A 27,115-nucleotide genomic window follows, 5' to 3' on the forward strand; every position below is an offset into this window, starting at 1 on the left:
TCTAACAGTTGTGAATATCTATGCCCCCAACATGGGAGCAGCCAACTACATATGCCAACTGTTAACCAAAATAAAGAGACATATTGATAATAATACACTAATAGTAGGAGACCTCAACACTCCACTCTCAGCAATAGACAGATCATCTAAGCAGAAAATCAACAAAGAAACAAGAGCTTTGAATGACACACTGGACCAGATGGACCTCATAGATATATACAGAACATTCCACCCTAAAACAACAGAATGCTCATTCTTCTCGAACACACATGGAACTTTCTCCAGAATAGACCACATACTGGGTCACAAATCAGGTCTCAACTGATACCAAAAGATTGAGATTATTCCCTGCATATTCTCAGACCATAATGCTTTGAAAGTGGAACTCAATCACAAGCACAGAGAATTTTTAGGGCAATGACACTACTCTGTATGATACCATAATGGTGGATACATGTCGTTATGCATACATTTGTTTAAATTCATAGAATGTACAACACCAAGAGTGAAATGTAAACTGTGGAGTTTGGGTGATTATGATGTATCGATGTAAGCCTATCAATTTTAATGAATGTACCACTCCAGTGGCTGATGCTGATAATGGGGGAGGCTGTGCATGGGGGTGGGGGGCAGGAGATGTATGGGAAATCTTTGTACCTTCCTCTCAATTTTGCTGTGAACCTAAAACTTCTCTAAAAAGTAAAATCTATTTAAAAAAAAAATTCAAATTTTTGCCTTTCATTTTTAAGTCTTAAATCCACCTGGAGCTTGTTTTTGTATATGGCATGAGGATGGGATCAATTTAATTATTTATCTAATTTAACTATTTTCCATATGAGCAAGCAATTATCCTGGCACCATTTGTTACATAATCTTCCCTTTGCCCGGTTATCTACAAGATCACTTCTGTCACAGGTCAAGGAGAATCTCTCTTAAGTTACATCTGTCATTTGTCCCTGCCTGAGCCATTATAGCACCATCCATGGCTTCCTGGTAACTCATACCTGGTAGAGCAAGTCCCTTACCTTTTGCTTCTTTTGCTTAAGGAGTACTTTAACTGTCTCAGTCCCTTGGTTTTCCATGTCAGTCTTGGAATCAACTTGTCAAGTTCCATGATATATTCTGGAATTCCACTGAATATATCAATTCATTTGGAGGGAATTCATACATTAATGATAATAAGCCTTCCTCACCATGTTTGTGGTATTTCTATTAATTTGGGTCTTCTCTAATGCTTTCAATAGGTTTGGTTTTCTCCATAAAATCCTTACATATCTTTTGTTAGATTTATCCTAGGTACTTTACAGTGTTTTTTCCTAATGTAAATTATATCTGCTTGTAAAAATTATTTTTCTAACTATTTACTGCTGGTGTACAGAAATGCAACTGGTTTTTGCCTTTCCACCTTACTACCTATCCTACTAAATTCTTAGTATTTCTTTTAAATTTAAGGTTTAAAATTTTGGGGGGAAGTTTGCAGATAATCATGCTGTGGGGTTTTTGTTACCTTTTATTAACTATCTACAAAATAATCTGCTTTTCCTGTAGTGATTTTTTTTTCATTTTTTAATTTTTGTTCCCTTGATCAATCTTGCCTGAGGTTTACCAGTTGTATTAGTCTGTTTTGGCTTTGTTGATTTACTTGTTTTATATTTCACAGATTTCTACCATCTTTATTTTTTTTATTTTGGGAGATTACATTATATTTGATTTTTCTGTTTTTCCTTATATACTTATTTTTTAGCTTTTCTCTTCTTTTTAAAGATTGAGGCATTTAAGGCACAAAGCAACATCTTTAGCTCCCCCAAAAGTTTTGAAATGTAGTATTTTAACTATTGCTCAGTCTTAAGTATTATTATTTAATTTCCATTAATTGTCCATTGACTTGTAAGTTATCTGGAAGTCTGGTTTTAAAATTTCCAAATGTATGGGGCTTAAAAATGAACTTTATGTTAGTGACTCCTAACTTAGTTACATTCTGATCAAAGACTGTGCTACCTACACTGTATGTGACCTATCCTTTAATATTTGTTGCGACTTGCTTTGATGGCTAACTATGTGATCAGTGTTTTTTTTTTTAATTTTAAAGATTTTATTTATTTATTTGAGAGAGAGAATGAGATAGAGAGAGCATGAGAGTGGGGAGGGTCAGAGGGAGAAGCAGACTCCCTGCTGAGCAGGGAGCCCGATGCGGGACTCCAGGATCATGACCTGAGCCGAAGGCAGTCGCTTAACCAACTGAGCCACCCAGGCGCCCGTGATCAATGTTTTTTACTGATCCATGTGCACTTTGCTTGGGAAAATGTATATTCACTAGTTGTGGAGCAAGGAATTCTACATATGTGTACCAAATCAAGCTTATTAATTGTGTCACTAATTTTTTGTCTGCTTAATCTATTGTTTATTGAGAAAGAAGACTTGAAGTCTTCAACTATGATGATAGGTTTGTCAAATTCTCCCTATAGTTCTATCAGTTTTGCCTTATACGTATATTGGGGCTATGTTATTAGGTGCCTACAAGTTTAGAATATCTTCTGGGTGAATTGAACCTTAAATTATTAGGTTGTGATCCTCTCTATTGCTAATAGTGTGTTTTTCATCTAAAAATTAATTTTGTCTGATATTAATATACCCACCCCAGCCCTCTTTTGGTCAGTATTGGTTTAGTGTATGTTTTTCCTTTCCTGAAAATTTCATCTTTTCTGGATCTTTATATATATTTTTAAAGATTTTATTTATTTATTTGAGAGAGAGAGAATGAGAGACAGAGAGCACGAGAGGGAAGAGGGTCAGAGGGAGAAGCAGACCCCCCGCTGAGACGGGAGCCCGATGTGGGACTCGATCCTGGGACTCCAGGATCACGACCTGAGCCGAAGGCAGTCGCTTAACCAACTGAGCCACCCAGGCGCCCCTGGATCTTTATATTTTAGGTGTGCCTCTTATAAATATCATATAGATGAGTTTTGTTTCTTTATCTGAGTCAAAATTCTCTTTTAACTAGTAGCATTGATACATTGACATTTATTTTGATTACACATATATTTGGACTTGTTTTTACCTTTTTGGTATTTTTATTTGTACAATTTTTTCTTGGGGCACCTAGGTGGCTCAGTCAGTTAAGCATCTGTCTTCGGCTCAGGTCATGATCTTGGGGTCCTGGGATCAAGCACCGTGTTGGGCTCCCTGCTTAGCAGGGAGTCTGCTTCTCCTTCTCCCTCTACCCACCCCATCACTCGTGCTCTCTCTCTCTCACTCTCTCAGATAAATAAATAAAATCTTTTAAAAAATATACAATTTTGTGGGGTACACAATTCTAAGTTATTTTTTTCAAAATACTTTGAAGATGTTATTCAACTGTCTTCTGGATTTCATTGTTGCTATTGGGAAACCTGCTTTCAATCTAATAGTAATTCCTTCATAGGTGATCTGACTCTTCTTTCTGGATACCTTTAATATCTCCTTTTTGTTTTTGGTGTTCCTCAATTTAACCTCCATGGTGTATATGTGTGTGTGCATGCACACACAGAGAAGGGAGTCCTTGGAGATCTCCCTTACGTCTCATGATCTTAGCAGTTCTCTAAAAAGTATATTTTAATCACAATCTAGTTGTTTTGTAAGAGGAAGGTCCTTCGGAGTACTGGTATATTATATTCCAGAAGCAGAAGTCTGTGTGATTGTTTATATATGCACAATCCTCTGTGTGCACATCCCCCTGCAATTCTCCTACTCAAAGTGTAAACCCTTCAGGTCAGGAGATTTTAATTTTTGTTTCTCACTATCTCCCGACAACCTCTCAGTACTCACTCCCATGGTCAGGGTCGACTGGCTGCCCTGTGGGGTTTACACTTGTTGGGGGAAAGGGAAGAATGCTGGGAGAGCAGTGGTGGGCCAGGCCTCCCTCACGGTGCACTCTGTCCTCCCCACTGTCTCTTCCACAGCTCTGCCCCCACGGGCTACACGTCCTTCAGCATCAATGCCTCCCCAGGAGTGGTTGTGGATGTTGCCCATAGCCCTACAGCCAAGAAGAATCCCACAGGTTCCTCCAAGTGGTCCCTGGACCCTAGCCTGGAGGTGAGCCTGAGGATGAAAGCTGTGAGCAGTGGCACAGGTGACCAGAAGGTGAGTGTGGCAGCCATGGGGTGCGATGTGTGGGAGGAGGTCAGCAGGTGGCAGCAGGTCAGCTGCTCAGTCCGTCCCGCACTGATCCCCAGCCCTAGCAGAGTTTCCTTCTCTCTGGATACTATAGAGACTGTTCCAGCCATAGGCATCCTCACAGACAATACAGGGATGCCAGGGGTTTAGGGAAGCCGGGTGTTTACTAAACTCATCCATTCAGCAAATGTTTAGTATTCACCTCCTACATGCCAGGCAGTGCCAGGCACTGGAGACACAGAAAGGAACCCGTGGGGGCAGAGCTGTGGAAGAGACAGTGGGGAGGACAGGTGAGGCTGCAGCCTGCATGGGGCTTACATCCTATGGGTAAAATACAGGTAAGCCATTATGAGTGGTGGCGAGTGCTATGAGGCCACAGCCAGGCAGCCCTGGGAAGCTCTGGTCCATGCCCTTTCCCCGTGACAAATGACCAGAAACTACTGGCTTAAATCAACAGAAAGGTATTATCTCAGGAGGACAGAAGTCCAAAATCAGCAGCACTCCTTCTGGAGGCTCTAGGGAGAACCAGTTCTTTGCCTCCTTCAGCTTCCTAGACCAGCGACCGTGTCACTCCAATCTCTGCCTCCGTGGTCTCGTTGCCCCTCCTCAGGCTGTCAAATCTCCCTCTGCCTCACTCTTATAAGGACACAAGTCACTGGATTTAAGGCCTCCCTGGATAATCCATAATGATCTCATCTCAAGACCCATAACTACATCTGCAAAGACCTTTTTTTCAAATAAGGTCACAGTCACAGGTTTCAGGCATTCAGATATGGACATATATTTTGGGGGACCACCACTCAACCCATTGCATCCCCTTCAACTGTAGATAAGCTCAACAGGAGCCTCTGGGGTTCCCCACAGAGATCTGAGCCAATGAGCACTCGTTTCCAGTAGGACAGGCCATTCGGTTTTCCCCTTGGGACAGAGACTTCTTGCTTACTATAGGAGCATAGAGCTTGGCCATCAAAGTAGGTTGGTGAGGGTGCAATCAGGGAAAACTTCCTGGAAGAAGTGGCAAGCCGAAGGATGGTAGGAATGACCCACCTAAGAGAGGGAAAGTGGAGTGAGAACTCTACATGGGGTATGTGGCCTGTGTGCACAGTCCAGATGAGGAGATGGTCAGGCATGTGTTGGGGAAACTGAGGAAGATATGTATGGCAAGGAGAGAAGGTGAAGAGGGAAGTGGAAGAGAGAGGAAACCAGTATTAGAGTTTGGCATCAGGGACCTCATTTTCTGAAGGCAACAGGAAGCCAGTAAAAACCTGTCATCCAGGGAGTAACAAGTCTGCATTTGTCTTAGAAAGACCCCACTGGCTGCAGTGTCCTGAGTAGATTGGATCTGGGCAGTCGCCTAGAGGCTGATGCCATGTTCTAGATATGAGGTGATGGTGGCTGTGACATTTCCCTGGGTCTCCACTATCTACAGGACAGACTCAGACACCTCAGTCCATCCCCTTAGCAGTGTCTCTTCTTCTGGTGGCAGTTCTTTGGTTTTGCATTGGGGAACTCACCTCTGCCATTTTGCTTAAAAGTGTCCATCCTGATGCTCTGCCTTCCTCTGGCCAGGGTGGGCCAGTCAGGTCCACTCTTCCTGGATTTTGAACCCTGGGCAGTGGGGGGTTGGTGTTTCTTGACCTCGACCTGCCCTGAAGAGACCAGCTCCCATCCAAAGCTTCCGCTCCCCAGATCCTCAGAGGGCTCGGGCTCCAGCTTTTCCAAGGTCTGGTTCTTCAGGTCCTCTCCACCCCTTCTGCTTGCCAGAGCCAGTTTCTGTGGCTTACAGTCAGTGCCCTCCCTCTGATGCCCCCTCCACCACGTCTCCAGCTGCGGAGCTCCTACTCCTCCCTCAAAGTGTATCTCCCTGATACCACCCAGGCTGGCTCAGCCCTTCCATTTCTGGGCTCCCACAGAACCCTTGTCTAAGTATCATAGGCATTTGAGTACTTTGCTCCCCCCCCATGCCCACCAGTTGGGGTGCTTTTATAGGCTGGCCCCACTTCTTGCTCATCCTTGTCTCCTCAGCATCTCACCCTGAACTGGCACAGAGCAGCAGTCCAGATAGTATTTGTTGAATGACTAAGAGAAGACCTTCGTGGTTTCCTCTGTCCTTTAGGTTCAGATTTCATATTATGGACCCAAGACCAACCCCGCCCAAGCCCTGCTCTATGTCACCGGTGTTGGTAAGTGATGACCAGGACCTTGGGATGCCACTGCCCCTCTCCACACACACAACACACCCTTGCAAGTTGTCTCTCTCCAGGAGAAACTACACTCTGGAGCTTACTTTAGACTGCGCAGAGAAAAGGGACAATTTCTAGCTAGTCATACATCTGGTGGTTCATAAATATTCCCTCCCCAGTCAGTGAACCATAAAGTAATTCAACTGGGGAGAGACAGAGGGCATTTACAGGGAGTTCACTTACATCTTAATATTTTCTCGACATACGAAGTGGTATGTGGATTTTCCACATATGAGTCTCTATACCTTTTTGGCACTTCAAATATTTATATTTGATGACACTGTTTTATACAATAATATATAATATTATATACATATATATATAGACTGATGTTCCCGAAATGCCATGACTTACATCCCATCTTCACTGTTTTGCCATATCAATGATCTGCCTAGACTCATATTTATTTAACATTCTTCTTTAAATAAAGTAATTTTCTAACTTGACCTCATATTGAACAGTAATATTATATGGTTATCATTACCATTGAAATGCATTAAATATCAGAATAGCGTGTGAAAACTTCAGGTTCCATTTCATTAATGAATTTCATTCGTTAATACACATTTATTTCATTAGTGCACATTTACATAATGGGAATAATATAGCACTAATTCTATACCAGGCACTGCATTAAGACTTTACATTTAAACCTTACAACAAATCCCATGAAATTGGTACGGTTACATCCCATTTTGCAGATAAGGAAACTGAGGCACAAGAGGTAGACAGATTTGCCTAAGTTCATGCAGCTGGTTAGTGAAGGAGCCGGGAATCCAGAGCACTAAACTCTATGCTGCTCTGGCACGACGTGTGTCTGAAAGGTCATCCAGGTTGGTCTCCCACTGTGAGCTCACAAGGTCACTACCTATGATGTGGGCACACGGACCTATGTCACTGGAAAGACTGTGATCACGTGTTCTGATGAGGGTGGGAAGGATTTAGAAACAGACATATGCTTTCTCAGCCTTGACATCTGGGTAGAGTAGACAAATCACTGCCATGATTTGTCCCCACTGCAGCCATAATGCATATTAGGAAGAGCCAGGTGGGGTAGGAGTAACCACGGTGTCCCCCACCCCAAGGTCACTGGAGTTGGGGCCAGAGGCCTTTGAGAGCCTGGCTAGGTGTCCTGGCAGGAGTTTTGCTTAAGTTTTGCTTAAGCATCCCATTGGGGTGGCCAGGAAATCTTCCTGAACCCCTGAAGGCCAGACGTATAGAGACTGGTTGGCATCACAGCTGCGTCAAGGCCCCCCCCAACCCCCTGCAAAGGAGAATGGGTGTAGTCAGAGGCTCCAGTTCTGGCTGAGTTGCAGTCCAACATCTTCTTTGGGGACACGGGGGTGTCTTTGAATTTGTGTCTCCTCGGAAGGGCGGGGAGAGAAGCCATGGGGCAGACAGTCTCCTGGGGACCACACTGAGTGCCTTGACCTTGTACCTTCACCAACCCTCTCCTCTTACTCGGTGGGATTGCAGAAATCTCCTTGAGCACGGACATCGCCCGCACTGGCAAAGTGAAGCCCGCTGGAGCCAAGAAGGGCCAGGTGCGCTCAAGCCTCTTGACACTCCAGGAGCTCTCTATCTCTGCTGGGTTCTCCTCTGGCGCCCCCTGGTAGTCATGGCATGAACGGCCGCCCGTCCCTCCAGGACGAACAAGGCAAAGGAGAAAACTAAAATCACCCTTACCATTTGGATTTGTATATTTCCCATCTCTTTTGCAAAACTAGATTTTCACTGGTTGTGAGTTTAGAGAATGTGTTGTGCAAATTAGAAACTACAGAGTCATCTGGTTAATGCACAGCAGAGAAAAAATTTGCAGGCCGTTCTTAACTCTGGCAGAAAAAAAAAAAATCCCCCGCACCCCAGGGTTTCCAGGCTGGTGGGAGAGATTCCCACGGTGCTGCCCACAGGGAGCGAAGAACAGAGAAAGGGCAAACTGGCAGGGGGCAGAAGAGGGAAGGAGCCACGCGGGGGCAGGGAAAGTCTGTTGCTCAGAGACAGTGGTGTATGCAGAGGTGGGGCATGCAGGTAGTCTTAACTGGGTCTGTGGATAAACCCCAGGGTGTTCCTGAAATCCCAAAGCCACCTGCACAGTTTAATGCTGGTGCGCACTTTAGGAGGATATGCCCTGTGAAAAGATGAAGATCCCTCTGTGGGTCAGCCAAAAGTAGAGGGAGGAATTACAACTCTGGGAGTGGAATCCGTCTTTCTGTCCCACCCAGAATGCTGTCATTCCTGGGGGCCAACGCTGTCCTGCAAACAGAAGATGTCATTTGCTATTAGATCCCTACCGGGAGGGGCTGCTTAATTTGCTTTAATCTTTGGACAGACAGCAACTGGCTGCTAAGAATAGTACCCACACTTTGGCGGATGGTAATTAAGAGTTCACATGAGAGTAACAATTTAGATTAGAATCTTGACATAAATATTTAGCTCAGCCGGTTTGCCAATCTGACAGTTTTTTTAAACCTGTTAAAATCAATTTTACTGTCATGGGGTCCTTTTTTGAAGTGGATGAATTGCATTTTTGGTGAATGTGTTTAGGATTTTTTTTTTTTTAAAGACTTTATTTATTTATTTGACAGACAGAGAGAGAGAACACAGCGAGAGAGGGAACACAAGCAGGGGGAGTGGGAGAGGGAGAAGCAGACTCCCCGCTGAACAGGAAGCCCGATGTGGGACTCGATCCTGGGACTCGAGGATCATGACCTGAGCCGAAGGCAGGCGCTTAAACGACTGAGCCACTCAGGTGCCCCTGTTTAGGATTTTTGGAGCAGGCAAACAACCCCCTCCTGGTACTAAAGAATTCGCTGATGTGGGAGCGAGATGTGTAAACCACACAAGGCTATCGAGGTGCTGGGGGAAGGTGGATATGCTTCCCCAAGAGTTGGAGGGACATACGCAGATTTCTGAACACGCCCCATCTCTGCTGGGTGTCCACAGAGGACCTGGACCTGGGGCCCCCACGGGCAAGGTGCCATCCTGCTGGTGAACTGTGACAAAGATAATCCCAAATCTTCCACTGTAGACTGCAAGGATGCTGAAGTGCTTGACAGCAAAGGTAAGGACCCCCACCCCCCAGCCTCCCTGCTGCCCAGAGAGCTAATGAAAATAGAGCTTTGTCTTTTTGTAAAGCCCTTTTGTCTATGCAGCCTGAGCTTAGTAACAGCCCTCAGAGATGGGGGTTATTGGAAGCATGTTCTTGTTAGCTTATCTGTTGCATAAGAAGAATGGACAAGGTCCCGAGAGGGTAAGTGACTCAGCCAAGGTCACACAGCAGCCAGAGAAGAGCTGGGACCAGGGCTGAGTCTCCCAATGCCTCCTCCGGTCCCCATGCTCCAGTCCACAGCCCAACCTAAATTTCTGCTCTTGGGTTAAACCTGGGACCCGAAATAATTTAAAATGAAAGCCGGGCTACTGCCCCAAAGTCCTGTCAGAGCAGCCCCGAGCACCTGCCACATGCTGGACGCTGTTCTGACCACTTCAGAATTATTAACTCATTTGGTCCTTCAGTACAAGGCTTGGAAGTACGTACTGTCCTCAGCCCCATTTTACAGATGGGGAAACTGAGGCATGGGGAAGCTAAGCAATTTGCTTAAGGTCACACAGCCAGTAAGTCACGGGCTCAGGATTTGGACCCAGGCATCCCGACACCGCGGTGGGTTTGGGGGCACAAGGATGGTGGTGGGCGCAGGGTCTCTGATGGCACCCCTCTGAAGTGTGGCTGGGATGGAAGAGGGCGCTGGGGGCGGGAGGTTGGCCAGCCACGGCAGCAGCTCGGGCCTTCCCAGGGAGTTGCTAGGACAGCATAGAAATGGATGCATTTTGAAGTTGCATGCAGTTGCCTCCGCCTGATGCCAAGGGGCAGCCTCTGTGCGGTGCGCGGCCCAGAGTAATAATCAAAATAGCCAGTACCCTTCGTGGGCGCGCCCAGGATGCCGTCTGCTGCAGTACGCACTTCATACATATGCCCTCACTCGTCCCTCTGCCTGGGCACTACTCTTAGCTCTGTTTACTGACAAGGAAGAAGAGGCACGGAGAGCTGAAAAAGCTCCCAGGCTCCCACAGATCCAGGGCTCGAACCCACCGCCTCCAATTCCCTTCACCCGGGGACTAATGCCCAGTGGGGACCACCGTCCAGCTTCGCTCTCCCCCGCCTTTGTTGGCCATTATTCGGGTTGGTTCACTTCCCACTCAGGCCGAGGGGAGAAACCCATCCACTCATCATTCCACAAATAGTTACCAAGCCACCTGCCATGCACCAGTCCTTGTTCTAGGTGCTTCTAGATGCTTCTAGGCTCCAGGGGCTGGGGACAGAGCAATAAACAAGACAGTCGTGGCCCCTGCTTCACTGAGCTTGCCTCCTAAGCTCATTCTCTTGGGAGAGGGCCAAAAACGTAATTAGCTTTAATTCCGAAATGAAAATCATTATTTAAATCCTGATAAGAACATGACGAAAATAAAACCAGGCGATAGGGTCGGGGGTGGGGGGGGGTCTGAGGGGAGTGGTGAGAGAGGAGAGAGTCTTCTCGTTCCAGACCTGCAGGACATGTCCCTGGTGACCCTGTACACCAATACTCCCAGGGACTTCACCAAGCACCAGCTGCTCCTCCACGTGGCCAAATCGGAGATGGACAAAGTCAGGGTGTTTCGAGCCAGCCGTGAGTCACCCTTGGCCCTCACCTCGGGGTCCCCTTTCTGCCCCAGCACAGCCCCTTCGCATACCCCTTCAGCAAATAATTCCTGAGCCCCAGTTCTGTAGCACGTTCTAAGAACCAGGGATAGAGCAGTGAGCAAGATGGACACCCTGCCGCTCCCTTCTAGAAAGGGCACACAGACAAAATGCCAACAAACAAGAAGCTGATGTCTGGTGCTAGTGAGCACCAAGGAGGAAATAGCCTCCCTCCCAAGGACTGCTGTGACTGTGTTTGTCTCTTCCTCTCTGCCACACACACACACACACACACACACGACTCTTGTTTACAGAGGTTGTTGAATCCAAGCTGACTGTGTGTGTTATGTAATAGTGTGTTCTCCAGCACCCTGCTCATCAAAGACAGCATTAACTTCTCAGCAGCTCACAAGCAACGAACAGAACAAAGCCCCTCGTGTCACTTTCCTCTTGGGGGGTTGAGAGAGAACATGTATAAAATAATTAAGTAAAACCTCTAGTGTGTCTGATGGCATTAAATGCTATGCAGAAGAATGAAACAGGGAAGGGGGTGTGGATGAGGGGTAGAGTCTGGGGTGTGAGGAGAAGGGGTTGGGGAAAGCTGCCCCCATAAGGTGTCATTTGAGCAAAAGGCGGTGGGGAACAGCCACGCAGACACCCAGGGGAATGGCATTCCGGGCGGAGGGAACCTCAAGTGCAAAGGCCCTGAGGTGCAATCGTGCCTGTGGGCTTGAGGGAGGCAGGCGGGGAGGCCAGTGTGGCTGGAGTGCAGGATACCAGCGTTAAGGTGGTGGATGAGGATGGAGAAGGGGATGTCGGCATGGACGTGGGGGAAGCCATCTGAGGGCTTTGTGCAGAGGCACGACTTAATCTGACTTACTTCCGTTCTAGATCAAAGTGATTGAACTGACAGTGATTTAGTGACAAACCAACTCTTGGCCCCTGCTGAGGCATCACCTCCTCCAGGAAGCCTTTCCTGGCCCTCCGGGGTTCTCTCCATCACAGCACTCATTACCATTGTGATTTTGACTGTCTCTGCTCCTCCTCCCTCACCCAGGAGGCTGCGTACTCCGTGGGGACCGGGACAGTGACTACCTCCCTGGTCTCCCCAGGTGTCAGTTGAGAGCAGGTGCTCAGGAATGAATGAACGAATGAATGAACCATAATGTGTATTGGACTTGTATGTATATGATTGGGAATGGCTCAGGCACCACCCCATCACTCTATCCCTGGACCCCCAGCCAGGGGGCGATGTCCCACCTGACGCTTTAGTTTCTTTCTCCTACGGGGGGCTCATTTAGCTGTGACATGTCATCCTGAGAGTGGTGGCCCTGGGAAGGTATCACAGCACTGGGGAGACGAAGACCTGAGCCCCCTTCTCTCCACTAGGGGGCAAACAGGTCTCCAGGTACAGGCCGGTCCTGGGGCCACAGCAGCCCAGTCACCCCCTGGAGCTCCCAGGCGGCCAGCACAGCGTGGACTTCTACGTGGAGGGCCTCGCTTTCCCAGACGTCAACTTCCCGGGGCTCATTTCCCTCACCATCTCCCTGCTGGACCCGTCCAACCCGGTAGGCCAAGATGGCAGCCCAAGGGGAGACCCGAGCTACTGGGCCTCGGCCCAGCTCGAGGGTCGGGGTGCAGAGCCCAGTCGGGAAGCGGTAGGTGTCAGGCCCCGGCTGCCGTGACAGTGACAGCCCTGGGTCACCCATGCCTCACAGGAGCTCCCTGCCACCCTGCTTTTCCAAGACAGCGTGGTCTTCCGTGTGGCCCCCTGGATCATGACCCCCAACACTCAGCCCCCGGAGGAGGTGTACGTGTGCAGGTGAGGGCCCTGGGGTGTCAGGGGGTGGGGCATAGATGCATCAGGAAGGGTCCTGGGTTCTGGCCACAGGGCGCCCCCTGAAATATCTGCTGTGTAAATGGGGAAAAATGACCCCTACTGCAACATGCCGAGGGCTTCTGGCCAGTTTGGAATAAAAAGGCAGGGAAATTCCTGTTGCTATTGTTTTGTCCTCACTCTCCTGCCCTAATATGCAGGCGGAGGGCGGCTTTCTCTCCTGAAGGCCCATAGCGTTTGCGAGACGTGGCAGATGAAAACCCTCAGTCCACGAGCCAGCCTGCCAGGGCTCAGTGGGTGGCCGGTGGACCTTCCGCACCAGAAACCACTTCAAATGCATGTTTCTGGCCAACCTCAGAACTGGGGGGGTCTGGGGTCTGGGGAAGGGGCCCATCTGCCTTTTAACAATCTGCTCTGGGGAGCCTTGGCATCCACCTTGCCATCTGAGAGCACCTGTTGAGTATGCTGGGGTCTCAGGGACACCCTCCCCTCTTCTCTTGTGGTTGCTTCCAGGCAGAAGGGGTGAGGGGTGACCTGGTGGTTGCCTGGAGGTCAGGACGGAGGCTGAAAGCCAGCGAGTCCTGGGTTCAAATCCCGGTGCTGTCTCCCCAGATGGCATGACCTTGAGTGTTGACCTCTTCATTGTGGCTTCTCCCGGATGGAAGGGCAACCAGCTAGTCCCCTCATGGGTTGTTGCAAGAGTTCAGTGAGATGTTTGCTAAGAGCAGAGAGACAGGATGAGCCGGGCATCTCCATCCAGGCCACAAGCATCTCCTGAGCAGCCACTTGCCCTTCCCCCACTCCGCCCAGGCCTGAGCTTTTGCTCCACCCCTAGGGACCCTGCAGGGGTCCCTGGCCAAGGCCACTGTCCACTGAATCCAGAGCACTAAGGGGCTTCTTTTCTGCTCTTTCTAGGGTGCTTGAAAACGCAGACTTCCTGAAGTCAGTGACAGCTCTGGCCAGGGAAGCCAAGTGCAAGCTGACCATCCCCTCCAAGGAGCAGAGCAAGGATGACCGGTGGATGCAGGTATGTGGCCCTGTGGGGCGGGGGTGAGACACACCGGGTGGATCTTCCTGAGGGTCAGGGGACACTGGAGGCCCCAGGCTCCTGGGGCTGGGCCTAGAGGCCTGCTGGCCACCCTTCCTCAGATGGGCAGGAAGTGAGGAGCCTCTGAGGGTCTGGGCATGTGGGGACTCAGGCAAGTGATTAAAGCGACGTTTAAGGCCAGCCCCTCCCTGCCTGCCATGGTCACCAAGATGAAAGCCACCTCCCTGCCTGAAAACTCTCAGGTGACCTCCAGAAATGACGCAAAGCTCAAGGGGTTGGCGCCCGACCAGTCCCTCCTGTGGCCCTCCCTCCAAGCCAACCCTCCTGGGCTCAGCCACCACACCAGGCCACACCCCTGCTCCATCCAGCACTTTCCATGGTTCCCACCTCCTCCCCCTCAGCCTGCTTCCAGGGCCCCCACCCCCAACCTGGCTGCCCCGCACCTTTTGCAAGCCAGCTGTCCACCCTGTATCACTGTTCTGTTTCTGCGCCAGGCTCCCTCATCATGCCATGAGCTCCCTGAGAGCAGAAACTGAGTCTCACTCAGCTCAGCACCCAGCACCCGGCATGGGGCAGTGGCTGCCGACTGGACCTCGTGAGCCTCCTCACCACTTGCTTGCTTTCTCGGGCTCTTTGCCCTTCCATGCCATTCGCCCTGCTCCCAGCACCTCTGTGCCTCTGCTCATGCTGTTCCTTCTCTCCGCTGTCCTCCCCGGTCCCATCGCCAACACCCAGGTCCCGCTTGTACAATCCCAGCTCGAAAGCTTCCCCTTCAAAAATCTTCTGCCCCTTTGGCGAAGCTGGGTCTGACCTGCCCCCCCTTCTCTGCCAGTCCCAACACCATCAGGAGCCTCTCCTTCCCGGCCCATCACCTCCTCACTCTGGGTTCTAGGTGACCAGCTCCCTGAGGACAGGGCCTGAGGCTCACTCACCGAGTCCCCAGCAACCGCAGCACCCAGCTCCAGCACTCACCAGGAGTGGGGGTGAGCCCATTTGTGCACACACAGAATAATAAGCTCTGCTTCCTCAGAGTCCCTCCTCTGGGGTCGAACACTGCACAGGAATTTGCCCTTGACCACAGCGGGAGAGTGAATGGTCCACGCCCCCCTCCCTGCGCTGGGTGTCACGACCTGGACAGCAAGCCCATCAGCCCTCCTTCCCCTCGCTCTGCACAGGACGAGATAGAGATCGGCTACATCCAAGCCCCGCACAAGACCCTGCCTGTGGTCTTTGACTCTCCGAGGAACAGGGGCCTGAAGGATTTCCCCGTCAAATACATGCTGGTAGGTGCTGGTGGGGCCTGCGACTGCTGAGATACCCCCCGCTCGAGGCCTCCTTCCTCACCACCCGCGGCTGAGCACCCCGGCTCCGTAGTAGGTGCGCTTCCTGCTGGGGCAGCAGTCACTCGGGTGGGCTGCAGTATTTCTGTCATTACTGAGATGAGATCTGGCTCTCCCTTTCCTGGAGCTCTTTCCAGCCATGAGCTCAGCCTGTCCCCTACCAAGGACATCAGATCAGGCTGCGGCATCCTTGTCCCACTGAAGATGCTCTTGCTGCAAGGTGTGGGTGGGACCAGGACTGGAACCTTCCCCAATATCCGGCTGGAGGCTCTGTCTTTGGTGGGGGGTGGGGGGGCTTTGTGGCGGGTCCATCTGGGATATGGGGTGGGTTTGGGGATCAGAGTGGTCATTGCCTAGATGTGACTCTGCATGTGTTTGGGGGCGGGGGTGGGGGTGACATGTTGGTGAATCATGCTGGACTAGCTCAGCAGGTTCGCGTAAACTCAGCACAGAATTATAATCCTAGGAATAGTTATATTTATTGAGCATGCATTCTGTGTCAGACACGATGCCAAATTCTTTTTTTTTTTTTTTTTTTTTTTCTTTTTTTTTTTTTTATTATTTTTTATTTTTTTATTACGATGCCAAATTCTTTACAAGCACTGACTCATTTAATTTGTCCAGCAACCTTTAATCTAAATGCTATCACTAGGCCCATTTTATAGATTAAGAAACTGAGGCTCAGAGAGGGGCAGCCACTTTTCCAAGGTCACACGAAAGGGGAGGAGAAGCTGACACTGAAACTAGGCGGGTCTGGCCCGGCGAGCTCTGTGCCCAGCATGCCGCCAAGCGCGCACCCCAGGCGCAGGGAGCCCCTGAGTCCAGGCGCTGGGGAAGTGCAGAGGAAAGAGTGTGGGGCGTGGGGTGCAAGGTCTGCTCCGAAGGAAGGCTTTCCAGGGAGCACCCTGTGCCCCAGGGAAAGGGAGGCGGCCCTGCCCACACAGGAGGCTTTGAAAGGAAATCTGAGTTCAACTCAGCAACTTGTCCAAGTCTCGCTCACTCTCCTGAGCTGAGTGGTGCCAACGCAGAGATTTTGTAGGGTCCACCGTGTCTCTCCGCCCGGAATCAGGGTAATCCTGTTTCAGGACCCCCGCTGGCCTGCTGGGACCGTGGTCCCTCCCACTGGTTGCAGCCCTGCTCTGCGCAGTGGCCCGTCCCCCTTTCCACATGCCAAGTGTGACAGAGGCCAGATTCTCTGGTGTCACCAGCCACATCTCCAGAGTCCTGCCAGGCAGACAGATGCCTCAGCACAGGGGTCCTCCCCTCTCCCACACCCAGCCTGGGACGAGGGGCTGCGATGTGTTCATAGGCAAGCACGGCTGTGGTTTTCTGAGTCACATCACTCAGGAAGAGAATTGGGCTAAAAGTCAAACTTGTCACCAGACAACGTCCCCATCGGCTTTTCCAAAGTCATCATCATGGGCCACTTTCCCTGTCCCTCACCCAGCTCCAACCCCGCGGGCCTCCTTCCTGTTCTTCAAATGTGCCCAACTGCTCCTCACCTCATAGCCTTTGCATATGCTGTTCCCTCTGCCTCCAGTGCCCTTCCCGCTTCACATGGCTGACTGTCCCAGCCTTCAGGTCTCTGCTGCAGTGCTCTCCTCAGTGAGACCATCCCTGATGCTGAAGGACACCCCGCCTCAGCCCCTGGCATTCTCGGCTACAGCACCTCATTGGTTTTTTCAGGAGTGTTCTGTTATAAATCACTGATTTCTTATTTCCCTTTTGTTGTTTCCCTGCTAGACCGTCAGCACCAGCAGGGCAGGGTCTGAGGCCGTGGTGCCCATCACTGCTCACAGGTCACTTAGCACCCAGCTTGACGCTCACTGGGTATTCTTCCCGTCAGACAATGTCAGTAAGCGTTATACCACCTTTAAGTGGAAAACCAGCGGTACTTATCATAAATAGAAGGCAACCGTGAAGGTAAACAGAATTAAAACAAAATAATGCTATTAAAGCCAGCTCGATACGAATGAGTGCAAGAGCTGAGCCAAGGTTTGCTCTCCGGTTAGTGAAGTGGGAGATCAGCAGTTTTCAAGAATGGATTTGCACACTCTGGGTCTTCGGTGAACAGAGACTGGAGGAGAGCAAACAGGGTGACACGTGTCTAAGTCTGTGCCGGAAGCTGCATCAGGTAGCATGTGGGAGCGTCCCCTGCACCTCCCACTCCTGGGGGGCCACTTCTGCAAGGGGGGCACCTTCATTTGCCTTCAGAAATCCAAGCCTGCAGCCTGTGGAACTGAGCCGCTTTCGTGGCAACGGCCAAGGCAATGACTTATGTGGATTTTTCATTCATTCATCCACTATTCTTTGAGCCCGTTCTCTGTGCCCAGCCTTGCTCCAGGCACTTGGAATGTGTCGGTGAGCAATGCCAAGGATCCCGCCCCCACAGAGGTGACATTCTAGCCCAGAAAGACAGACCATAAACAATAAGTACAGTGGATAAATAAATTATATTGTATATTGGAGAGTGGAATCCAGGGCTATAGGAAGAAAAAAACAGAATCAAGGGGCTCCCAGGTGCCAGAGTGGTGGGGGGATTACATTGCAAATTTAAATAGGATGGTCAGGGTAAGCCTGACCTTTTTGAGGTGACCTCTTTGAGAAGCGGACACTGGAGCAAAAACTCCAAAGAGGTGAAAGAGTTGGCTGTATGGATGTCTGGGTGAAGAGTATTCTAGGCAGAAGAAACAGTCAGTGCAAAGGCCCTGAAGCAGCAGCAAGACTGGCATGTTCAGTGAAGAGTGAGGAGCCCAGAAGGGGTGGAGCAGAGCTAGCAAGAGGAAGGGTGGGATCTCTGTGCCTCATCTACTGAGAATGAACACCATTCTCAGCGATCAGACTGTCGACGTTCCAGAAAATGTCATCACTCTGAAGGGATGTGCTGCTATTGCAAAGGGCCCTAGGGAGCCCTGCGGAGGGACTTCAATCACATCAATGTAGAAGTCAGTCTCCTTGGAAGGAAGAAGAGGCTCTAAGTGGACAAATGGGCACTAGAATGAACTGGCTGCCGTTCGCCCTATCTGTACTATCTGGAGTTTCGTACAGAACGTGGTCAAGGGCGTGGCCCCGGGTTTCCGTTACAAGATGAGGTCTGGGTACACTCACTTCCCCATCAACGTCATTATTCAGGAGAATGGTTCTTTTGTTGAAATCCAAAATTTCCTGGGTGAAAAATGTGTCTGCAGGGTTCAGATGAAGCCAGGTTTTGCTCGTTCAGTATCTCAAGCCCAGAAAGATGAGTTAATTCTTGAAGGAAATGACATTGAACTTGTATCAAACTCAGCTGCTTTGATTCAGCAAGCCACAAGAGTTAAAAATAAGGATATCAGAAAATCTGGGGAGGTATCTATGTTTCTGAAAAAGGAACGGCTCAGCAGGCTGATGAGTAAGATCATACGTTGTCCAGCTACAGAAACAGCAAGATGCCGGATGATTTTTCAGACCTATTTGTGATATTTGAAAGATGCAATAAAAGCTGTATTGATTTGGAGGAGGGGGAAATGAAGGAAGGGTGGAAGGAGAGACTGTCAGAGAGGTGATGGGGACTGAGTGGGGGGAGGTCCTGTGGGCCACTGCAAGGCTATTTGTTTAAACTCTGGGAAAATGGGGATTGTTGCAGGGTCTTAAATAGAGGAGTATTATGACCTGATGAGTGTTATAAAAGGGAAGCTCTGGCCCCTTGTTGAGAATGGACGACGGGGGGCGGGGGCAGGCGGTGTGGAGGTGGGGGCAGGCACAGTCGCTGGTGAGAGGCGATGGGGGCGCAGACCTGGGGAGCAGGGTTGGGCGCGGGAAGTGGCCACATTCTGGACATGCTTTGAGGGCCGAGCCAACAGGATTCCCTGACCTCTATGAGAGCGAGGGAAGCCAAAGGTGACAGCAGGCTTTGACATTTGTGAGCAGTGGCCACCATTCCCTGAGCTGGGGAGGACTGTGGGAGGGACAGGGGATGAGGGTAGAGGGGTCAGCAGTTCCATTTGGGGCAAGTGTGAGCTATTTGGTGGACATCCGAGTGGGAAGTCAAGCGAGCGGTGGATGCCCGTCTGGGGCTGGTGGGGAAGTGCAGACAGGAGGTAGATATGTGGGGTTGTCGGCACATGGTCGGTGTTCGGTGAGACTAGGTGACAGCACCAGGAGGAAGAGAATTATAGAGAATAAAAGACTAGGGACAAGGCTGGGGGCACCCCATCCCATGCACAGGAGACTGAGGGGCAGGACCCAAGAGCCTGCAGTGTCAGGAAGGCCAAGCGCAGAGAGTGTGCAGAGGACATGGGTGTGACCAGCAGACTCCCCCAGTGCTGAAGGGCACTGCCCTTTGGGCTCAGCTTGTGGTCATGAAGTTTCCAGGGCACAGTGGGCATGGGAGTCAGGCTGGCATGGGTGTTAGAGAGGAAGGGAGAAGAGGGGTTGGGAACGACCTCCCTTTTGTAGAAAGCTAGGGCTAGTGCAGTAGACAAAATGGTGGTGCTCAAACACAGCCTTGTGCTAATCCCTGGGACCTGATGCTTTCTTATGGCAAAAGGAGTTGGCAGATGTGATTAAGTCAGGGACCCTGAGATGGGGAGGTGCCCCTGAGTTATCTGGCAGGCTCTCTACCATCATGGTGCTCCTTGGAAGAGGGAGGACGGAGTGGGAGAAGGCATGTGATGGTGGAAACACAGGACATAGCGATGCACCTTGAAGACGAGAGAAGAGACCACCAGCCACGCAGCCACTAGGAGCTGAAAGAACAAGGAAACAGACTCAGAGGCTCCTGAAGGAACCAGCACCCCCACACCCTGATGTTAGCCCCGTGAGACTGCTTTCAGACTTCTGACCTCCAGAGCCAAAAGAGAATACATGTGTTGTTTTAAGCCCCTACTGGATGTGTTCCAGCAGCCATAGGAAATGCATAGAGGGGATGAGATGTGTCACCCACCCATTCTTCCCACGAAGATCCAAGCGGGGATGTCACAGCCACTGGGTGAAGCCAGTTCCAGCCCAGTCGGGAAGCAGCACGGTGTGGTCCTAGAGGGCTTGCTGGAGAGACAGCTCAGATCCCTCCACCAGCAGGCTGTGGGGCCGAAGAAGCCACCCACTGCTCTGACCATCCTTCTTCTCTGCAGAATGAGGACAAAAATGATACTTTATAGATTCGTTGTTACACCTGAGTTAAGGTTTACAAAGCAGTGGGCACGCATGACGCACTCAGCAAGCGCTCAACCCTTTTCTTACCCCCTGAGTCAGCGCTCCTTCGGCATCCCCCAGATCATAGCAGCGTCTGCTCTGTACCAGCTCGGACCACTACCAAATCCTGCCTGTGGCTTGGCCCCCACCCTGTCGCCACGCAGGGACCATGTTCTCTAATACTTGGCCCATGCCTCTCCCATCTCAGGGTCCAGATTTTGGCTATGTGACTCGAGGACCTGAAACAGGAGAGGTTACTACCTTCGACTCCTTTGGAAACCTGGAAGTGAGCCCCCCGGTCACGGTCGGGAGGAAGAAATACCCTCTGGGCAGGATCCTCATTGGGAGCAGCAGGTACCCCAGGTGAGGAGGGCAGGGACGGGAGGGGGAAGGGGAGACCCAGGGATGCCAAGGAAAAGCAGAGGCCGCAATGGAAGCCTCCCCTACTTGCTCCCAGCCCAAGGGCCTCAATAAACTTTAGGGACTTGGAGAGGAATCAAGTGCAGAGTGACAAATACAGCTTAGGAGCCCAGTAGACCCAAGCTCAAATTCCAGGTCAGCCACTTACACCCTTTTCCATCAGTGAATATTTACTGAGCACCTACTGTGTGCCAGGCGCTAGGCAGGTGCTGGGAAGGAAGGCAGCCATGAGTGTGACAGACAAGGCCTTGCCGCTATCCTAGTGGGGGGAGCACAAAGGTAAACAAATAAGATAATTTCAAATAGCAAAGAAAACAAAAAAGAGAGGGGCAGAGGAGGAATGGGAATGTTAGGGTGACTAAGGAGGGCCTTGCTGAGAAGACAGCTCTTGAGCTAAGGCCCGATGACAATAAGGACATGGCTGTGGGGAGATCTGAGATAGAGGGTTCCTGGCAGATGAAAGAGCATGTGCAAAGGCCCTGCGGCAGGACTGAACTGGGTGTGTTCAAGAAGGCCAGAGGGGCTGGAACAGACTGAGTGAGAGAGAGCAAAGGGCTAGATCAGGAAGACCCTTGGAGACCAGGGCAAAGAGAAAACTGAAGCCCATAGAGGTGAAGGAGTGTCCCAAGGCTACAATCCGACAAGGGATTACCCACTCAGGTTGGACCGGCTCTCCACATCTCTGTGGATAATATGGGCAAGCCCCATGTTTACCCACAACACCAGCATCTGGGCTGAGTCAATGGGCAGTGCTTTCTGAGGCTAAGCTCTGGTCTTTTTCACTGTACTGACTTGGTGCCTCAGTTTCCCCCCCAAAAAACTAGAATGGCAAATCGTAAATTCCTCCAATGTCCGAGGATAGAATAAAGGTATCCAGGCTTCTGAATCCCTTCCGTAGCTGAAGGAGAACCTCGACCCCTTTGCCAAGCCTCCATTCCTTTAGAGTCCCTCCTGTTGCCCCTCGCTCCCCGTAACGCTTCCTTTATCCTGTGTTGGCAGTGCTGAGAGCCAGGAGATGCACCAGGCCGTGCAGGACTTCCTCAGTGCCCAACAGGTGCAGGCCCCAGTGACGCTCTACTCCGACTGGCTGTTTGTGGGTCACGTGGACGAGTTCCTGAGCTTCGTCCCAGCACACAAGAAGGTGCAGTCTGGGGGCGCTGCCTGAAGGAGGCCACACGCCTGCTCCCTGGGCTCCCAAGCATTGCTCAGCACTCTGCTTGGTAGGCCCGGCCTTATATGCCTGACCAGCTTTCCCTCAACCCCAGGAGGGGGCACGAAGGAGATTGGCCAGCCTGGGTCCACGCCCACATTTCTGGGAGCCCCAGGGGCAAAGCTGACCTCTGACCCCAGTGTTTCTGCCTCTAGGGCTTCAGGCTGCTCCTGGCCAGCCCCAGGTCCTGCTACAGATTGTTTGAGGAGCAGCTGAAGGAGGGCCATGGGGAGGCTGTGCTATTCGAAGGCGTTAAGAGTAAGTTGGCTCTGCCTTGTTCTTCCATCCAGGGTCCTTCCTCTGCCTTCACGTAGTCTCCTATCACCAGATGGGGGTATTCGGGCAATGGCTACCTTCCGAGCACCTACTGTGCAGCAGGCATTGTGCTGAGCACTGGGGATGCTGTGTGAACAGGGCAGAGTAGCTCCCCGCTGTCACTGTCGGGGCTCACGGTCCTGGGGAAGTGAGTCAAATAAACAACAATGGCACAAGCGCTTTGGGAATATTTGGGAGGAGTCCAAGGGAGGCTTCCTGGAGGAGGCAAAGACCAAGCAGGAGCAGGAGGAATGAGCAGGAGTTCGCCCAATGGGGCAGTGGGTTGAGGGGAAGAATGATATCTCAGACAGAGGGAACAGTGAATGCAAAGGCACAGAGACAGGAGAAAGCGAAATGTGTTTGAGGACCTGAAGAAAGTTCAGTCTGGCTCAAATGCTGAATGAATGAATGAATGAATGAATGAATGAATGAATGAAAGAAATTTCCCCGTCTGGCTGGAGCACAGAAGGAGATCTTAAAGTCCGCAGACATGGGCTGGGTCAGAGGTTGGTAAGTCTCCATGGCTGAGAATTTTTATCTAATATCAGGCAACGGTTAGACCTCTGTTTGCCTTTGGAGATAATTTAAGGGAGTGAGAGAAACACTTTTAAGGAGAGCTTACACTGATGAAATATTTTATTAAAGGCATCTGCCTCCTGGTTGCTCACAACGAACCTGTGAGCTAGAAATTATAACTGCACCCATTTTCTAGATGGGAAAACTGAGTCCCCACTGTGTCTACTGGGAAGAGGGAAATCGACCTCTGAATTCATCTGCATTCTTTTTTCTTTTTTCTCCATGACAGAAAAAAAACAGAAAATAAAGGACATTCTGTCAGACAAGAAACTGAGAGAACATAACTCATACGTGGAGGTATTAGCTGGGGTGCCGGGCAGACTGAACCACCCACCCCACCGCCTTCCCTTCCCTTGGAGGCTCAAGGTAGAGCCTCCCACCGGCTGCGTGTCGGCTTGGTGGCGAATGGCTTTGGGATTTGGGTAAATGTGTGTGGGACAGACAGACAGACTTCAGTCACCACTGTGGGAACACACGTGAGTGATGCGTGGAAAAGAAAGGAAGGAAGTCGAGAAAGCTGGAGCCACAGCAAGACAGGTGCAACTCTCAGAGACAGAGCGACCGGCAGGAGAGAGGCCAAGGGCTAGAGAGACACAGAGTGGCCGGAAAGACAGGGACACACAGGCAGAAGCCAGAGGCAGAGGGACTGAGCAGAGCAGAGCGAGGGAAGAAGGGAAGGAAAAGAGGTGTGCGTCACTGCCTTCCTGACCCTGTCCCTGGTCCTTCCCTTGGCCAGGCCTCAGCCCCAGACCGCCCTCCCCCACCGTGGTCCCCACCCCCTCCTCGCGGCGGCCCTGCTGTGCCCTGTCACCCCCACCCTGGCCCTGCACCCTCTCATTGGCCCCCCCCAACCCCGGCCCTCCACCCTCTCTTTGGCCCCCTCCACCCCTGCCCGAGTTGGCCCGGCCATGCCCACTGCCCCCCACCTCCCCACCCCAGAAATGCATCAACTGGAACCGGGAGGTGCTGAAGCGGGAGCTGGGCCTGACCGAGCGGGACATCATTGACATCCCCCAGCTCTTCGAGCTCCAGGAGGATGTCAGGGGGATCTTCAAGGCCAAAGCCTATTTTCCAAACATGGTGAGGAGGTGGTCTTTGGGGTCGGCCCGCCTTTGCTAATGGCCTTAAGTCAGGGACGCTGGGCGCGGATCCGGGGGGCTTGGCTGTCTGCTTGGGGTCCGCGTGGCTCACAGGGCGGCTCTGGGCATCTCACAACCGCCCTGGGAACCCGAGACTCTCACCCGCTCCCACTTCGCAGATGAGGCACAGAGAGGTCAGGTCTCTGGCGCAAGAGCACACAGCTGGTAAAATGGGATTTCGAGCTAGGGTTCCCAGCCGGGGGTCTGGCTGCAGAGCCCATGCCCTCACCACGTGGCACTGCCCCCTGAGGGCTTCCCTGAGTAGGGTGCTGCGGGTGTGCGGCGGACGGAACAAGCAGCCAACACCGGCATGTTCACCTGCAAAGAAGCGGGGTCCCAACCCCAAACGCGGGGTCGCGTTTGGAAGGGATCGAGGTGGGGCACCGTTTCAGACGGGGTGGTCCGGGAAGGCTGCTCCGAGGGCGTGAGGCTAGCCCTGCCCAGGCTGGGTGGCTTCTCTCCTCTGAAGGGTGGACTTGACGGGGAGCCCGCCTTTGTCGAGAACTTTCAACTGTGACCGCCCCCCTCCCCGCCAAGCACCATCTCAAAGCCATCTATTGTATTTTTACCATCCCTGTGCCCTGACTCTGTAGCTCCAAAGGATACCCGAGGGCCAGGCAGAAACCTCAGCGGGTGCTCCTGGGGCCCCTCAGCCGCCCTCTCCTGCTGGGGCTGGAGGTCACATTCAGGGAGGAGCCCGAGCCCCTGGCACAGAGGATGCCAGACTGGTTTCCCCAGGTCACTGGGGTTCCAAGACTGTGCCTCAAAGCCAGTGGTTTGGGTTTGTTCTGTTTTGGGCATCAAGGTACCGCAGAAGATTTTATTTAGAAGAAGAGGTTCTGTGGTTAAAACAAGGCAGGAGGGGGCACCTTGACTAAAATTCCTTGGCCCCAAGCGTTTTGTTTCTCCATGTCAGCCCAGCCGGGTTTCCTAGGCAGGAAAGAAGGCTGATGCCGGCGGCCAGGGGATGAGGCATCACGAGTGAAGTCATCAGCTCCACTCTGTGCCTTGGCTGCTGGAGGCTCTGGAAGGAGCCTGAGCATGAGCTGTCACTCACCCCAGGAGCCCGCGGTGGGAGGCGGGGGCGTGGGCGTGGGCGTGGAACGGGCAGAGAAATTCAGGGTGCAAGACACTCAGCAGGGGCTGTGTCTGGACCATAACAGAGAATGAGAGGCCCTTCCCTGACTCCTGAGCCCTGGAGACTGACCCTGCACCTGTTCCTGAGCATGACATCTAAACGTCACAGTAACAGAAACCCATTTGGGCTCATGTTGCTGATGAGGCTCAGAGAGGTGAAGTGACTTGCCTAAGGTCACACAGCTATTGAGTAGCAGGGCTGGGATTCAAACCCATGTTGGCCTAGAGCCAGAATCCTCCTCCTTTCACCTCCCAGTATAAGAGAGAGAACAGTTATTTCCATAAATGACAATACATGGAGAGTGCTACCAAGAAGGTAATCATGTATTCATCCAGTCATGGGATATTTACTAAGTGCTGGCTACGGGCCAGGCCCCGGGCTGGCAGCTGTGGGGGCAGCAGAGAGGAGGAGCACTAACTAACAGAGCCCAGGGACTCATGGGCGGCTTTGCAGAGGGGGTGCCACCTGAACTGAGCCTTGAGTAATAGAGAGTTTGCCAGAAGGTGGCAGGTTCGGGAAGGAGAGAACATGGGCCCTGGAGTCTGACAGATTTGGGTCTGAGGCCCAGACCAGCGGGGTGGCCGGAAGTAGCCGACTTTACCTTTCTGGGCCTCTGTTTCCCCATCTGTGAAGCGGGGCTGCTATTTTGGAAGGTCAGAAGGAAAAGCGGACCCACGGGCAGTGAGGCAGGCTGCACGCCTTTGGCCCTGGGCTGGGACCCCGCTTCTTTGCAGGTGAACATGCTGGTGCTGGGGAAGCACCTGGGCATCCCCAAGCCCTTCGGACCCATCATCGATGGCCAGTGCTGCCTGGAGGAGAAGGTGCGGTCCCTGCTGGAGCCGCTGGGCCTCCACTGCACCTTCATCGACGACTTCACCCCGTACCACACGCTGCACGGGGAGGTGCACTGCGGCACCAACGTGCGCCGGCAGCCCTTCTCCTTCAAGTGGTGGCGCATGGTGCCCTGAGCCGGTCCCCCGCCTTCCCCACCCCGTGTCCTTTCCCTTCGGAGGCTCCTGGCCAGAGGCTCTGGTCCCCTGCAGTGTGGCACAGCAGGAGCTCTGGGGGACAGATCGTCTCCCTGGGTGTGGCCACCCTCCCGGCAGCGTCTTGCTCCCCTCCGCCATGCCCTGGAGCCCTGGGCACCCCCTCTGGAGATCCCAAGATAGTCCTGGCCTTGCAAACTTGTTTCCGCTATGAGATGCTGCAATAAAGTTTGATAATCTCTTTGTAAGGGAGGTCAAGCTCTCATTGCTATTTGCGCGTTCACCCATTGTCATGGTCAGGCTGAATGTTGCAAATTCGAAGTTGAAGGTCGGTGCTACTCTGTGTGGCTTTCTCTCCCAGGTCTATACTTGGTCTATGAAGTCTTCTGTGATCTGAGCCCAGCTGATTCTAAGCTCCCATGGAGCCTTTGGTGGGGCAGCGGGGGGTGGGGGGGAGGCTGAGCCCCGAGGATGCGGCACATCCCTCCTCTAAGCTGCATTGAAGTCAGCTCCCCAGCAGCCAGCCGGCTGAACATCCTGAGGCATACGGATGCCCGTCTGATGACTCGCTGTCATGTGTATGTGTGACAGACACACCTCCGCTGTGTGTTTCCTGATAAAGAAAATTATAGGAAGCACACTGGATGCCGAGAACATCGGCAGGAAGAGCGCCAGGGACAGTCATGTCAGCCTCAGACTTCTCGGGAGACCCCAAAGGGATGTGTACGAGGTTCCGATGGCAAAGGTGGGGCCAGGAATTGCACTCCTGCTCATGCTGTCCTTTGAGAAAAAGGTAGCAGACGGCCAGTGCTAGAACCCGAGGGGGTGTGAGCGTGAGGATTTGACTGTTGTGTGAGATCCATACAGACG

At 51.8% G+C, this 27,115-nt stretch overlaps 1 protein-coding gene across 1 annotated transcript; it reads left to right on the forward strand.

The window, feature by feature from the left end:
- The first annotated feature begins 3,936 nt into the window (after positions 1–3,936).
- PADI4 (peptidyl arginine deiminase 4) lies at positions 3,937–26,493 on the forward strand. Its single transcript, XM_081817578.1, has 15 exons — positions 3,937–4,119; positions 6,269–6,335; positions 7,872–7,939; positions 9,339–9,456; positions 10,934–11,056; positions 12,457–12,635; positions 12,786–12,889; positions 13,820–13,931; positions 15,128–15,235; positions 20,670–20,824; positions 21,881–22,022; positions 22,247–22,349; positions 23,212–23,279; positions 23,922–24,062; positions 25,994–26,493. Exons 1-15 carry the CDS (start codon positions 4,084–4,086, stop codon positions 26,225–26,227), a joined length of 1,758 nt encoding a protein of 585 aa, XP_081673704.1. The 5' UTR covers positions 3,937–4,083; the 3' UTR covers positions 26,228–26,493.
- The last annotated feature ends 622 nt before the right edge of the window (positions 26,494–27,115 follow it).

Source organism: Leptonychotes weddellii, chromosome 4 (genome assembly GCF_054177405.1).
Source record: "Leptonychotes weddellii isolate Sample4059 chromosome 4, ASM5417740v2, whole genome shotgun sequence".
NCBI lineage: Eukaryota > Metazoa > Chordata > Mammalia > Carnivora > Phocidae > Leptonychotes > Leptonychotes weddellii.